Source organism: Sabethes cyaneus, chromosome 3 (genome assembly GCF_943734655.1).
Source record: "Sabethes cyaneus chromosome 3, idSabCyanKW18_F2, whole genome shotgun sequence".
NCBI lineage: Eukaryota > Metazoa > Arthropoda > Insecta > Diptera > Culicidae > Sabethes > Sabethes cyaneus.
Genome location: NC_071355.1, coordinates 162551484 through 162565727, shown reverse-complemented (window position 1 = coordinate 162565727; position 14244 = coordinate 162551484). Strand labels below are relative to the sequence as shown.

The window sequence follows — 14244 nt, the reverse complement described above, 5'->3', positions numbered from 1 at the left end:
GCAGCTTGTGGGTTATCTAGCTGCCTGATGTTCAGCCGAGGAGGGCGGCTTTGACGTGTCCGGTATACGGTGGACAGCTTTGAGCGCACATGTACTGCTACTAGGTAATGGTCAGAATCAATATCCGCACCCCGACGGGATCGTACGTTCGTGATGTTAGAGAAAACCGGCCCTCTATCAGAACGTGGTCAATTTGGTTCATTGTACGTTGGTCAGGTGATCTCCAGGTGGCTTTGTGGATATCCTTGCGCGGGAAAATGGTGCTTCGGATCACCAGGCCTCGGGAAGCTGCGAGGTGCCACTTCGATACTTTGTTGTTTTCTGTTTTCTATTTTTGGTTTTCTTGTTTTTGTTTGTTTATTTAGATCACCGTGACACTAATATTATTAGAACTTGTTGATTTTTTTCGGTGAAAATCAAAAACTATTGATTTGGTGTGACGTTTCTGCCTACTGTTTTCCTTCGGCCATCATCAGACGTAATAACGCGTCAATTGTGCATCATCATTGGTTGTGAGTGATGATGCAGAATTGACGCGTTATTACGTCTGATGATGGCCGAAGGAAAAGAGTAGGCAGAAACGTCACACCAAATCAATAGTTTTTGATTTTCACCGAAAAGAATCAACAAGTTCTGATAATATTTTTCTTGTTTTTGACCAAAGATCAGTTCAAAGAAAATTAACTCCCAGATTTGGGTGGCTGTCAGCAGATTTACAAAGGTATATCTGAGAGGGTTGGGGCATCGACTGCCTTTAGCGAATTGTCGGTCTAAGTAAGTAAATGACAATTTTTCTAATGTAAACTAGGGCACGGCACCAGTTCTCTAGCTTACTTCTGTTCAGGGTTTACCCTCTGTTCTCCATATTCTCGGAGAAAATTATCACTAATTCTTACCAATATACACTTCTAAACTGCATCTTCGATACAAAGAATACACCTTTTCTTCATTATTTTCTTACAGATACCAACGTTTCTGAAACAACTGCTGGACCATGAATACGATAGCCCCAACCTTTGCTCCTTATACATACATCGCAGATTGTGCAATATCCATTCCGTCGGTGGTTTATTCAATTAATTATTTAATAAGTAAAACTTTTGATGTTTTGTGTAAACATATACACTAGACAGCTTCCAAGATTTGAGCCTGGTGTTATGGAATCGTTTAGGCCAGCTTACGATCCGTACCTCCTTGTTGGTAGTGTACGTAGTTTCCTAGGCTTTCGGCAAAGTTAAAGGAAGTTTGTGTATGTGCGATAAATCAAAGCCATAGCCGTAGCACTGTCTGTTTTCGCACTCTCGTTCACCTCTAAGTTCGCCCAAGGTAGGGAGAAGGGTAGCGGGGTAGACAACCGAAGACCACCACCCGAGGTTTGCATGTTTGTGTTTATATTTATTGAATTAATAATTTTCCTTCGTTCATTTAGCTTCTAACAAAGTTACGGTTGGCTTTCATCCTTGTCAAACCGAATGGGATTAAAAAGTGCAGAATGGAAAACAGAAGCCCCGTCACGGTAAATCCCAATGCCCAAAGGATTCTTCCGGATTAGATTGGCCTTTCGTAGAAATGTTTCAGCTAATTTGATTTTGCTCAGTGGTATTGGGATTTTTTTTTTGTTTTTTTTTGTATCGCATGATTATAAATGAAAACCATCGAATTTTCAAAGCAACTAGGTAGGTACAAGAGAAAAGGTTCTACGATTTTATAGTCAAATTTCATTTTTCTCCTCCGTCGTGAATGCAACTACGGCAGAGGTTCCAAAACCAGCAGCCGTTGCTGAAATACCTAGCTCAGACAGACGGAAAATCGATAGTACCCGGGACTAGGGATTGTGTCGTATTAAATTTTCCACTTCAGAGAGCTGAAGTCAAACTAGAGCAGGTCAAGACAATTCCGGCCAGCCAGCGTGATGCATCCACAGCGTCCACGGCGACGAAGGGCAGGCGGAAAATTCAATTAGACAAATCACTAGAGCTGACCATAGATTACTGAATGTTTAATGATTGTCTATCAACACGTTCAGTTCCTCGTCGACGGGTATTTATTTCGAGGTCTTAGAAGCTGGACGACACGGTTCTACAGTTTGACCGTACGGCCCGGCCGGCCGTGATCCATTAGTTAGTAGGAAGAGCAAGGCAGACTCTCAGACCAGGTGCACCATAGGTGTTGATAAATCAAATTAGAATCGGATGGATTGATCACCTTACGTGTATTCAATTAATTTGGCTCATGCATTCGTAATTTGGTTTTGAATCTTAATTCATTTACTAGAGGATTATAGCACACCGGTTCGAGGGAGCTCTGCAGTCTAGAAGTGTCTATTATCTGGTATTGATTTTTGGGGGGATGTCGCAAAATTGTCACCTCCAGGATGATTGAGATAGGGAGCGCTTCTTTGGGGAAATGCATTTATCAAGCTGAGACGTTGTCAAACATGGACAGCGTGGCATTTTGCTCTTTTCAATCCCCTTTTTTATCTCTAGCTACCTATATATCATAAATCTCGTCTGATAAATTCGATGAGAAAGCGAAACTTTTTAATCCAGATATAGGAAAAGTTGCTGCAGCTGTTTGTTTGGTATCGTCTATTAGGCTGGTACACTGGGGATTGATTGATTGAAGTAAATTATATTGCAGCATGTGGGTTTCGTCGATCTGAGAAAACCAATCATCAATTAAGCGTACACATCATTTATCATAATATTGATTCAATATCTGAGACATTAACTGGGGTAAACCAAGACTAATAATTTGTATTCTGCGTTCTTCAAGCAAAATTGAAATGCAAATAATGACTTTCTGTTAGACAGTAGGTATTTTTATTCGGCAAGTAATACGACCACGAACAGCAACACCGGTGGCAGATTTTCAGTAGCTTCCAACTATTCCCGACTGAATCATCAACAGCGAACTCGGTAGAACAAATGCCACCACGATTACATTATTCGCCATTATTCGAGTAAACATTCAACTTAGTCAGTTTATTACACAAACCGAAGAATCCACATATTCCCGAGTGGTTTGCCGCAGCATAACAGCGCGCGCCAACATCGCCAACAGGCACCAGCCAGCCAGCCAACCAGCCAGCAGCGGGAGGCGTAGCATCGCCCTAATTTGAATGCTGATTGCCGATAGCGCATCACAACGAAAGCATCCTTTTTTGGTCCGGATCCGAGTGAAATTTTCCACCCGATAGACAGCACCGCCCGGCAAGGCACAAGCACTTTCCCTAACTCGCTCCGACGGATTCCGACCCTCCCGACAAAGAGCACGCAGGCCAAACTCATTTGACTTCCGGTCAGAGGAAACATTTTTATATCGACTCTCGCTTGCTCGTCCGTTCATTTCTTCTAAGCCGGGCCGACATCCTTTCGAGTGGCGATTATTTCTATCCGGTACAGTTCTGACGAAAAGAAACTCTCTTGTAATCGTGCGATTGGTCACTAAACGATGGCATAAATTACCGCTCTGATAGGAGGATTTGGAGGATTTTTTCCTGCTTCAACATTTGTTCATTTCGGTAAGAGCCCTGCAGCGCAAGATCGCTATTTATATGTAGCGATATCTACTCGTATAAAATATCTATTCCAACCTTCTTTTTCGTTTGCAACCGAAGCTAGAAAACGTGAGTCTGGGTGGCAGCTCTCAGCATGAGAAATAGCTATAATTTAGTGTGTTAAACAATTTTCCAAGAAACGGAAACCCAAACTAAGGAAAATTCACTTGATTTATTTTTATTATATTTTAACGTTGTAGATACAATTTCTTATCCTTTTTTCTCGGGCAGACAGAGTGGGTTGTAGAGTACCAGAATGAATGCTCCAAACGTGGTCGGAGCAAGAATAATCGTCCTGCTTATCCACACACGGGCACACACATATCGTGCTTCTGATGCTGACTCGGTGAACCGTGTCTAGTTTTGCTTCTGTGATATGATCGGTGCTTTTAGCTTACTTTCTCGCACTTACTTTGCACGGAAGTCATTGACGATGGTTTCTTTCCGCCCTTTCTCCTATTAAGTGTGCTCCAGCTTCCGAATCCGTTGGTCGTTCCAGGGGCGAAGCAATCGAGCTCGTTTCAATCCATTCCACGCCGGGTTGATAAGGGATGATTGAGAGAAATTCCTGTGTGCGTTTATTGGATGTATTATTCTTCAACAGAAGTTTATATATTAACCATCATTTGCATTAAATTACACATCTCATCATTCAAAACCCTATGTCAAACATGTTGCACACCCTTATTTATCACCATTACGGATTTATTTTATGTTAATTATTTATTTATCGGTTCATTCTTAGTTGCATTTTCCAAAATATTTACTGATAAGGTAAAAATAGTTAAATTTGTAAAAGCTAGCAATTCCAGAAACTAATACTTTGTGACTGAAAAATTATAAGTTGTATGTTTTTGGAAAAGTTCGCAGTCAGTCACTTTGAAAAACATATTCACTTTTAAAATACTCTCGCTTCATCGTTTTTTGGGATGGAGTATATCGCTTAAAAAGAGACATTCCGGTATCTTATGGCGTCAAAACTTACAACCCAGGCAACATTGCTTAACGCGTTCCTGTGTGTAAGTGTTTTGGTCTAAGAATGAAGCCTTGCGGAACTTTAGTTGTGATATCAATTGACACTGAAATACAAAATGGAAAAAAGGCAAACGGGATATAAAAGGAAAAGGATGGGACCAAATGGGAATGGAAGGGGTAAAGGAAACAGAAAAAGAAGAAAAGAAAAACAGGAAAAACGGATCTATAATAAAAATAGAACTAGACTGAAAAACAAATAGAAAAATGGGAGAGAAGGAAGGAAAACCACTGCGAACCAATGCTAAAATAAAAAGATTCTAAAACAGAAGAAACGTGACAGAAAAGAGGCATTAATAGAGGAAAAACAGAACATGCGAAGATCAAAACGAGAAGAAAACAAAGGTAAAAAGGAAGAGAAAGACGAAAACTGGGAACGAACAAAAGGAAGAGAAAAAACAGAAAATGGGAGAGATAATTACAAAAAATTACTGAAAACAAGAAGAAAAACAAAACTAAAAATAAAAAAGGGGCTGGAAACGAAGAAAAATGGAGGAAACAAAAATGGAAAGGAAAACAGGAACGAAAAACGACGAAAATTGAGTGTAAAAGCCAAAAAAATTGTATGGAAAAGAAAATTTTTTTTCTGGTTATTGTGGGGGTTGAGTACCTGGAATAGAATATCACATTGAATTATCGTAGTCGGAGCGAGCATCATACAGCTCTTTGCAGTGATACCCCGGGCTAACATCGCGACGAATACCATGCGTTCGGTTCGCTATCGTGTCAGCAGCCATCGGTATCGCCGGCATTTCCACTCGCGTCGATAGTGCTGATTGCTAAGCAGCCGGCAGTCGTGCGCAACCATCCGAGGTGGTAACTGGTAAGTCTTGGCCGATTCTTAGTGCTAGTGTAATTATACATCGCACAAATGGCGACAGTGACAGGACAGTTCTTTACCTAATAGAATCTGTATCTCGGTTGGTATCTCGGAACACCGGGTGAACAAATACTACGTTTGTGATAGTTTTTGAGGTGGTGCTTTTTTCCAGTTATTGTGCTTTTCTGAATTCATGTTATAGCGCCATATCCAGTGAATCTTGTGCGCCGTTTTGAGATAGAGTGAAACCTTCGAGAGAGACCGATCGTGATTCTACAGAGAGGCAAAAAAAAGTTTTTGTATGATCGCCGTATGATGTTTTGCCTTTCTACTATATAAATATATAGTACTAGCTGACCCGACAAACTTCGTATTGCCACAAATTAACCTGTGTTGTACATAAATCATGAATCTCGGATGATCATTGTCACTTCTCGAGTTTTGCAAGCCCCCCAGTGGGCGGCGCTTCCGACGGCGGGTCACCGGCAACACTCGCGACCGGCTCGTCCTGAATGATCTAGTGTTACTATAGATAGTTTTTGTGGTCTTGTTATTGACTAATGTTTTATGGAAGAGTCTCGAATTTCTCGAGTTGGATTAGTTTTTGAGTTTCACTAAAATTTCTATTTTATTTGTATGAGAGTCCATATCCCCCTACCACAGGGGTGAGAGGTCTCTAACTATCATAAAATAAATTCAAGACTCAAAAATCTCCTACATGCTAAATTTGGTTCCATTTGCTTGATTAGTACTCAAATTATAAGGAAATTTGTATTTCATTTGTATGCCCACCCTCTTAAAAGGGAAAGGGGTCGTAATACACCACAGAAAAAAAATTCTGCCATCTAAAACTCTCACATGCCAAATTTGGTTCCATTTGCTTGATTAGTTCTAAAGTTATGAGCAAATTTGTATTTCGTTTGAATGGGAGCCCCCCCCCCTCCTAAAAAGGTAAGAAGTCCTAATTCATCATGGGAAAAATGGTTGCCTCCAAAACCACCCACATGCCAAATATGGTTCCATTTGCTTGATTAGTTCTCGAATTATGAGGAAATTTGTATTTCATTTGTGTAGAAGCCCCCCCTCTTGAAGTGTGGAAGGATCCTAATTCACCGTAGAAAATATTTTTGCCTCCAAAAACCTTCACATGCCGAATTTGGTTCTATTTGCTTGATTAGTTCTCGAGTTATGGGGAAATTTGTATTTCATTTGTATTGGAGCCCCCCCTCCTAATGTGGGAAGAGGTCCTAATTCATCACAGAAAAAATTCTTGCCTCCAAAAACACCTACACGCCAAATTTGGTTCCATTTGCTGGATTAGTTCTCGAGTTATGAGGAAATTTGTATTTCGTTTGTATAGGACCCCCCCTCCTAAAGTGGGGAGGGGTCCCAATTCATCATTGAAAAAAAAATTGTCTCCAAAAACACACACATGCCAAATTTGGTTCAATTCGCTTGATTAGTTCTCGAGTTATGAGGAAATTTGTATTTCATTTGTACAGGAGCCCCTCCTCTTAAAGTGGGGAGGGGTCCTAATTCACCATAGAAAATTTTCTTGCTCTCGAAAACCTTCACATGCCAAATTTGGTTGCATTTGCTTGATTAGTTCTCGAGTTATGAGGAAATTTGTATGGAAGTCCCCCCTCTTAAAGGGGAGAGGAGTTATAATTCCTCTTATAAAGAGGGGAGGGGTCTCAATTCACCATAGAATAAATTCTTGTCACCAAAATAAACACCCACATGCCAAATGTTGTTCTATTTGCTTGATTAGTTCTCGAGTTAGGAGGAAATTTGTATTTCATTTGTACAGGAGCCCCCCCTCTTAGAGTGGGGAGGGGTCCTAATTCACCGAAGAAAATTTTCTTGCCCTCGAAAACCTTCACATGCCAAAGTTGGTTCCATTTGCTTGATTAGTTCTCGAGTTATGAGGAAATTTGTATGGAAGCCCCCCCTCTTAAAGGGGAGAGGAGTTACAATTCCCCTTATAAAGAGGGAGGGGTCTCAATTTACCATAGAATAAATTCTTGTCACCGAAAACACCCACCTGCCAAATTTGGTTCTATTTGCTTGATTAGTTCTCGAGTTATGAGGAAATTTGTATTTCATTTGTATAGGAGCCCCCCCTCCTAAAGTGGGGAGAGGTTCTTATTCATCATAGAAAACATTCTTGCCTCCAAAAACACCTACATGCCAAATTTGGTTCCATTTGCTGGATTAGCTCTCGAGTTATAAGGAAATTTGTATTTCGTTTGTATAGGAGCCCCCCCCCTCTTAAAGTAGGGAGGGGTCCCAATTTATCATAGAAAAAAATTTTGTCTTCAAAAACACACACATGCCAAATTTGGTTCCATTTGCTTGATTAGTTCTCGAGTTATGAGGAAATTGGTATTTCATTTGTACAGGAGCCCCCCGTCTTAAAGTGAGGAGGGGTCCTAATTCAACATAGAAAATTTTCTTGCCCTCGAAAACCTTCACATGCCAAATTTGGTTCCATTTGCTTGATTAGTTCTCGAGTTATGAGGAAATTTGTATGGAAACCCCCCCTCTTAAAGGGGAGAGGAGTTATAATTCCCCTTATAAAGAGGGGAGGGGTCTCAAATTACCCTAGAATAAATTCTTGTCACCGAAAACACCCACATGCCAAATTTGGTTCTATTTGCTTGATTAGTTCTCGAGTTATGAGGAAATTGGTATTTCATTTGTACAGGAGCCCCCCGTCTTAAAGTGAGGAGGGGTCCTAATTCAACATAGAAAATTTTCTTGCCCTCGAAAACCTTCACATGCCAAATTTGGTTCCATTTGCTTGATTAGTTCTCGAGTTATGAGGAAATTTGTATGGAAACCCCCCCTCTTAAAGGGGAGAGGAGTTATAATTCCCCTTATAAAGAGGGGAGGGGTCTCAAATTACCCTAGAATAAATTCTTGTCACCGAAAACACCCACATGCCAAATTTGGTTCTATTTGCTTGATTAGTTCTCGAGTTATGCAGAAATTTGTGTTTCATTTGTATGGGAGCCCCCCCTCTTAGTGAGGGGAGGGGTCTCTAACCATCACTAAAACTTTTCCTGGCCCCAAAAACCTCTACATGCAAATTTTCACGCCGATTGGTTCAGTAGTTTTTGATTCTATAAGGAACACAGGACAGACAGACAGACAGACAGACAGACAGACAGACAGACAGACAGACAGACAGACAGACAGACAGACAGACAGACAGACAGACAGACAGACAGACAGACAGACAGACAGACAGACAGACAGACAGACAGACAGACAGACAGACAGACAGACAGACAGACAGACAGACAGACAGACAGACAGACAGACAGACAGACAGACAGACAGACAGACAGACAGACAGACAGACAGACAGACAGACAGACAGACAGACAGACAGACAGACAGACAGACAGACAGACAGACAGACAGACAGACAGACAGACAGACAGACAGACAGACAGACAGACAGACAGACAGACAGACAGACAGACAGACAGACAGACAGACAGACAGACAGACAGACAGACAGACAGACAGACAGACAGACAGACAGACAGACAGACAGACAGACAGACAGACAGACAGACAGACAGACAGACAGACAGACAGACAGACAGACAGACAGACAGACAGACAGACAGACAGACAGACAGACAGACAGACAGACAGACAGACAGACAGACAGACAGACAGACAGACAGACAGACAGACAGACAGACAGACAGACAGACAGACAGACAGACAGACAGACAGACAGACAGACAGACAGACAGACAGACAGACAGACAGACAGACAGACAGACAGACAGACAGACAGACAGACAGACAGACAGACAGACAGACAGACAGACAGACAGACAGACAGACAGACAGACAGACAGACAGACAGACAGACAGACAGACAGACAGACAGACAGACAGACAGACAGACAGACAGACAGACAGACAGACAGACAGACAGACAGACAGACAGACAGACAGACAGACAGACAGACAGACAGACAGACAGACAGACAGACAGACAGACAGACAGACAGACAGACAGACAGACAGACAGACAGACAGACAGACAGACAGACAGACAGACAGACAGACAGACAGACAGACAGACAGACAGACAGACAGACAGACAGACAGACAGACAGACAGACAGACAGACAGACAGACAGACAGACAGACAGACAGACAGACAGACAGACAGACAGACAGACAGACAGACAGACAGACAGACAGACAGACAGACAGACAGACAGACAGACAGACAGACAGACAGACAGACAGACAGACAGACAGACAGACAGACAGACAGACAGACAGACAGACAGACAGACAGACAGACAGACAGACAGACAGACAGACAGACAGACAGACAGACAGACAGACAGACAGACAGACAGACAGACAGACAGACAGACAGACAGACAGACAGACAGACAGACAGACAGACAGACAGACAGACAGACAGACAGACAGACAGACAGACAGACAGACAGACAGACAGACAGACAGACAGACAGACAGACAGACAGACAGACAGACAGACAGACAGACAGACAGACAGACAGACAGACAGACAGACAGACAGACAGACAGACAGACAGACAGACAGACAGACAGACAGACAGACAGACAGACAGACAGACAGACAGACAGACAGACAGACAGACAGACAGACAGACAGACAGACAGACAGACAGACAGACAGACAGACAGACAGACAGACAGACAGACAGACAGACAGACAGACAGACAGACAGACAGACAGACAGACAGACAGACAGACAGACAGACAGACAGACAGACAGACAGACAGACAGACAGACAGACAGACAGACAGACAGACAGACAGACAGACAGACAGACAGACAGACAGACAGACAGACAGACAGACAGACAGACAGACAGACAGACAGACAGACAGACAGACAGACAGACAGACAGACAGACAGACAGACAGACAGACAGACAGACAGACAGACAGACAGACAGACAGACAGACAGACAGACAGACAGACAGACAGACAGACAGACAGACAGACAGACAGACAGACAGACAGACAGACAGACAGACAGACAGACAGACAGACAGACAGACAGACAGACAGACAGACAGACAGACAGACAGACAGACAGACAGACAGACAGACAGACAGACAGACAGACAGACAGACAGACAGACAGACAGACAGACAGACAGACAGACAGACAGACAGACAGACAGACAGACAGACAGACAGACAGACAGACAGACAGACAGACAGACAGACAGACAGACAGACAGACAGACAGACAGACAGACAGACAGACAGACAGACAGACAGACAGACAGACAGACAGACAGACAGACAGACAGACAGACAGACAGACAGACAGACAGACAGACAGACAGACAGACAGACAGACAGACAGACAGACAGACAGACAGACAGACAGACAGACAGACAGACAGACAGACAGACAGACAGACAGACAGACAGACAGACAGACAGACAGACAGACAGACAGACAGACAGACAGACAGACAGACAGACAGACAGACAGACAGACAGACAGACAGACAGACAGACAGACAGACAGACAGACAGACAGACAGACAGACAGACAGACAGACAGACAGACAGACAGACAGACAGACAGACAGACAGACAGACAGACAGACAGACAGACAGACAGACAGACAGACAGACAGACAGACAGACAGACAGACAGACAGACAGACAGACAGACAGACAGACAGACAGACAGACAGACAGACAGACAGACAGACAGACAGACAGACAGACAGACAGACAGACAGACAGACAGACAGACAGACAGACAGACAGACAGACAGACAGACAGACAGACAGACAGACAGACAGACAGACAGACAGACAGACAGACAGACAGACAGACAGACAGACAGACAGACAGACAGACAGACAGACAGACAGACAGACAGACAGACAGACAGACAGACAGACAGACAGACAGACAGACAGACAGACAGACAGACAGACAGACAGACAGACAGACAGACAGACAGACAGACAGACAGACAGACAGACAGACAGACAGACAGACAGACAGACAGACAGACAGACAGACAGACAGACAGACAGACAGACAGACAGACAGACAGACAGACAGACAGACAGACAGACAGACAGACAGACAGACAGACAGACAGACAGACAGACAGACAGACAGACAGACAGACAGACAGACAGACAGACAGACAGACAGACAGACAGACAGACAGACAGACAGACAGACAGACAGACAGACAGACAGACAGACAGACAGACAGACAGACAGACAGACAGACAGACAGACAGACAGACAGACAGACAGACAGACAGACAGACAGACAGACAGACAGACAGACAGACAGACAGACAGACAGACAGACAGACAGACAGACAGACAGACAGACAGACAGACAGACAGACAGACAGACAGACAGACAGACAGACAGACAGACAGACAGACAGACAGACAGACAGACAGACAGACAGACAGACAGACAGACAGACAATAATATGTTTCATTGATATTTTTCGGTGAAATAAAACCCTTCTTTTCTCGATCTGCGTAACGTTTCTGGCTACTATGCTTCGCCTATCGTCAGACGCCTGGAAAATTTTATTTTTGGTCAACTAATTTATACAAATTTTAAACACATTTTTCTTTTCACAAATTTACATTACAACAACAAATAAAAAGCTTACATTTTCGTCACTCTATTTTCTTAGCACATTGCTAATGCTGCGTCCGCTGCCGACGAGTAACCATTGCCTGCTTACTTTGTTCACACTGCCGTAGCTTAGTGACCAGACCGTTATACATTGCATTGAATGTTCCACATTCACGCTGTAGGTTTACAGTTTTTTCTTCCCCCAGTATCTTTATGTGGAACATCTCCGCGGTTTCTCTGCTCTCCTGGTTCTCGACTCTTTCTAGTATGCGTGTATTATCAAAGTCGAATATGTGTCCGCTCTGGATAGTGTGCTGTGCTAGTCCGGATTTTGCTTCTTTTTTCTTTGCGTCGTTCTTATGTTCAGCTATTCTCGTCTCCAACCGTCTTCCCGTTTGTCCAATGTACACTTTGCCGTCATCTGTACCACATGGTATAGAGTACACTACATTTTTCTGTTTACTTGGTGGGATCGGGTCTTTCAGCTTACTAAACACACGATGCTTGATCTTATCTAGTGGTTTGAAAGCTAGCTCTACATTATGTTTCCTTAGGATTTTGTGCAGTTTCTCACTCAGACCCGGTATATACGCAGAAGAAGCAAACTTAATGTTTTCTTCTGTTTGCTTAGTAATTTCGAGCGTGTTATAAAACTTGTGAACTCTAGCTTTTAGTATTTTTTGAACAAACCACTCGGGATAATGGTTAATTTTTAATATGCTTTTTACAGTTTTAATGGCGCATGGCCGATTTTTTGGATCCGATAATTTAATCGCTCGATCGATTAGCGCTATTGCCGTATTGCATTTGTGTGCGTACGGGCTTTGCGAATGGAAGTCGAGATATTTGCCATCGACTTGTTTCGGCAACCATGACTTTTCCAGCTTACCGTTGTTTCTAGTCAGCATCATGTCCAGGAATTTTATGCTGTTATTCGCCTCCATTTCTATGGTGAATTGCAGCCTGTCGTGAAAACTGTTGAATGTCGCCAGTATTTCGTTGATTTGTTCCTCAGTAGCCACACAGAAGCAGTCGTCCACGTACCGGCGGTATGTTGTTAGATTGATGTTTTTCTTCTCTAATTCAGCTATGCAGTGTTGTTCCAGTTTTTCCATTACCAGGTTTGCAATTACAGGTGATAAAGGTGAACCCATTGGGACCCCGAAACATTGAGAGTATGTAGTACCTTGGTAGACGAAGAAGGTTGAATCTAATACGAGCCTGACTGCTGCTATGAAGCTGCCTTGATCGATGTTGGTATGTTTCCCAATTTCGTTCCATCTTTCATTGATACAAATGATTGCATCTTCGATTGGAATGTTTGTGTACAGCGACGTTACATCCAGCGAAAAGAGTACAGCACCTTCAGCAATCTGCGTCCCTGTTATTTCTTCTGCAAACTCGAAGCTATTTCGTACGTGGAAAGTGGTTTTTCCAACGACTTTTCCTAGGATTTCTGCCAAAAATTGTGCCAAGTTGTACGTAGCTGATCCGATTGTTGATACCACTGGTCGCATAGGTCTATCTTGTTTATGTATTTTCGGCAGTCCGTAGATCCGATCCCACCAAGTAAACAGAAAAATGTAGTGTACTCTATACCATGTGGTACAGATGACGGCAAAGTGTACATTGGACAAACGGGAAGACGGTTGGAGACGAGAATAGCTGAACATAAGAACGACGCAAAGAAAAAAGAAGCAAAATCCGGACTAGCACAGCACACTATCCAGAGCGGACACATATTCGACTTTGATAATACACGCATACTAGAAAGAGTCGAGAACCAGGAGAGCAGAGAAACCGCGGAGATGTTCCACATAAAGATACTGGGGGAAGAAAAAACTGTAAACCTACAGCGTGAATGTGGAACATTCAATGCAATGTATAACGGTCTGGTCACTAAGCTACGGCAGTGTGAACAAAGTAAGCAGGCAATGGTTACTCGTCGGCAGCGGACGCAGCATTAGCAATGTGCTAAGAAAATAGAGTGACGAAAATGTAAGCTTTTTATTTGTTGTTGTAATGTAAATTTGTGAAAAGAAAAATGTGTTTAAAATTTGTATAAATTAGTTGACCAAAAATAAAATTTTCCAGGCGTCTGACGATAGGCGAAGCATAGTAGCCAGAAACGTTACGCAGATCGAGAAAAGAAGGGTT

The 14244-nt window shown here is 42.9% G+C and overlaps 1 protein-coding gene across 1 annotated transcript; it reads right to left on the bottom strand.

Moving 5' to 3' along the window:
• Nucleotides 1–12152: 12152 nt before the first annotated feature.
• Nucleotides 12153–13241, bottom strand: LOC128740345 (uncharacterized). Its single transcript, XM_053835884.1, has one exon. It carries the CDS (start codon nucleotides 13239–13241, stop codon nucleotides 12153–12155), a length of 1089 nt encoding a protein of 362 aa, XP_053691859.1.
• Between the last annotated feature and the right edge of the window lie 1003 nt (nucleotides 13242–14244).

Excerpts from the sequence above, each read along its gene's own strand:
- LOC128740345 (XM_053835884.1), bottom strand. The coding sequence starts at position 13,241 with ATGGGTTCACCTTTATCACCTGTAATTGCAAACCTGGTAATGGAAAAA.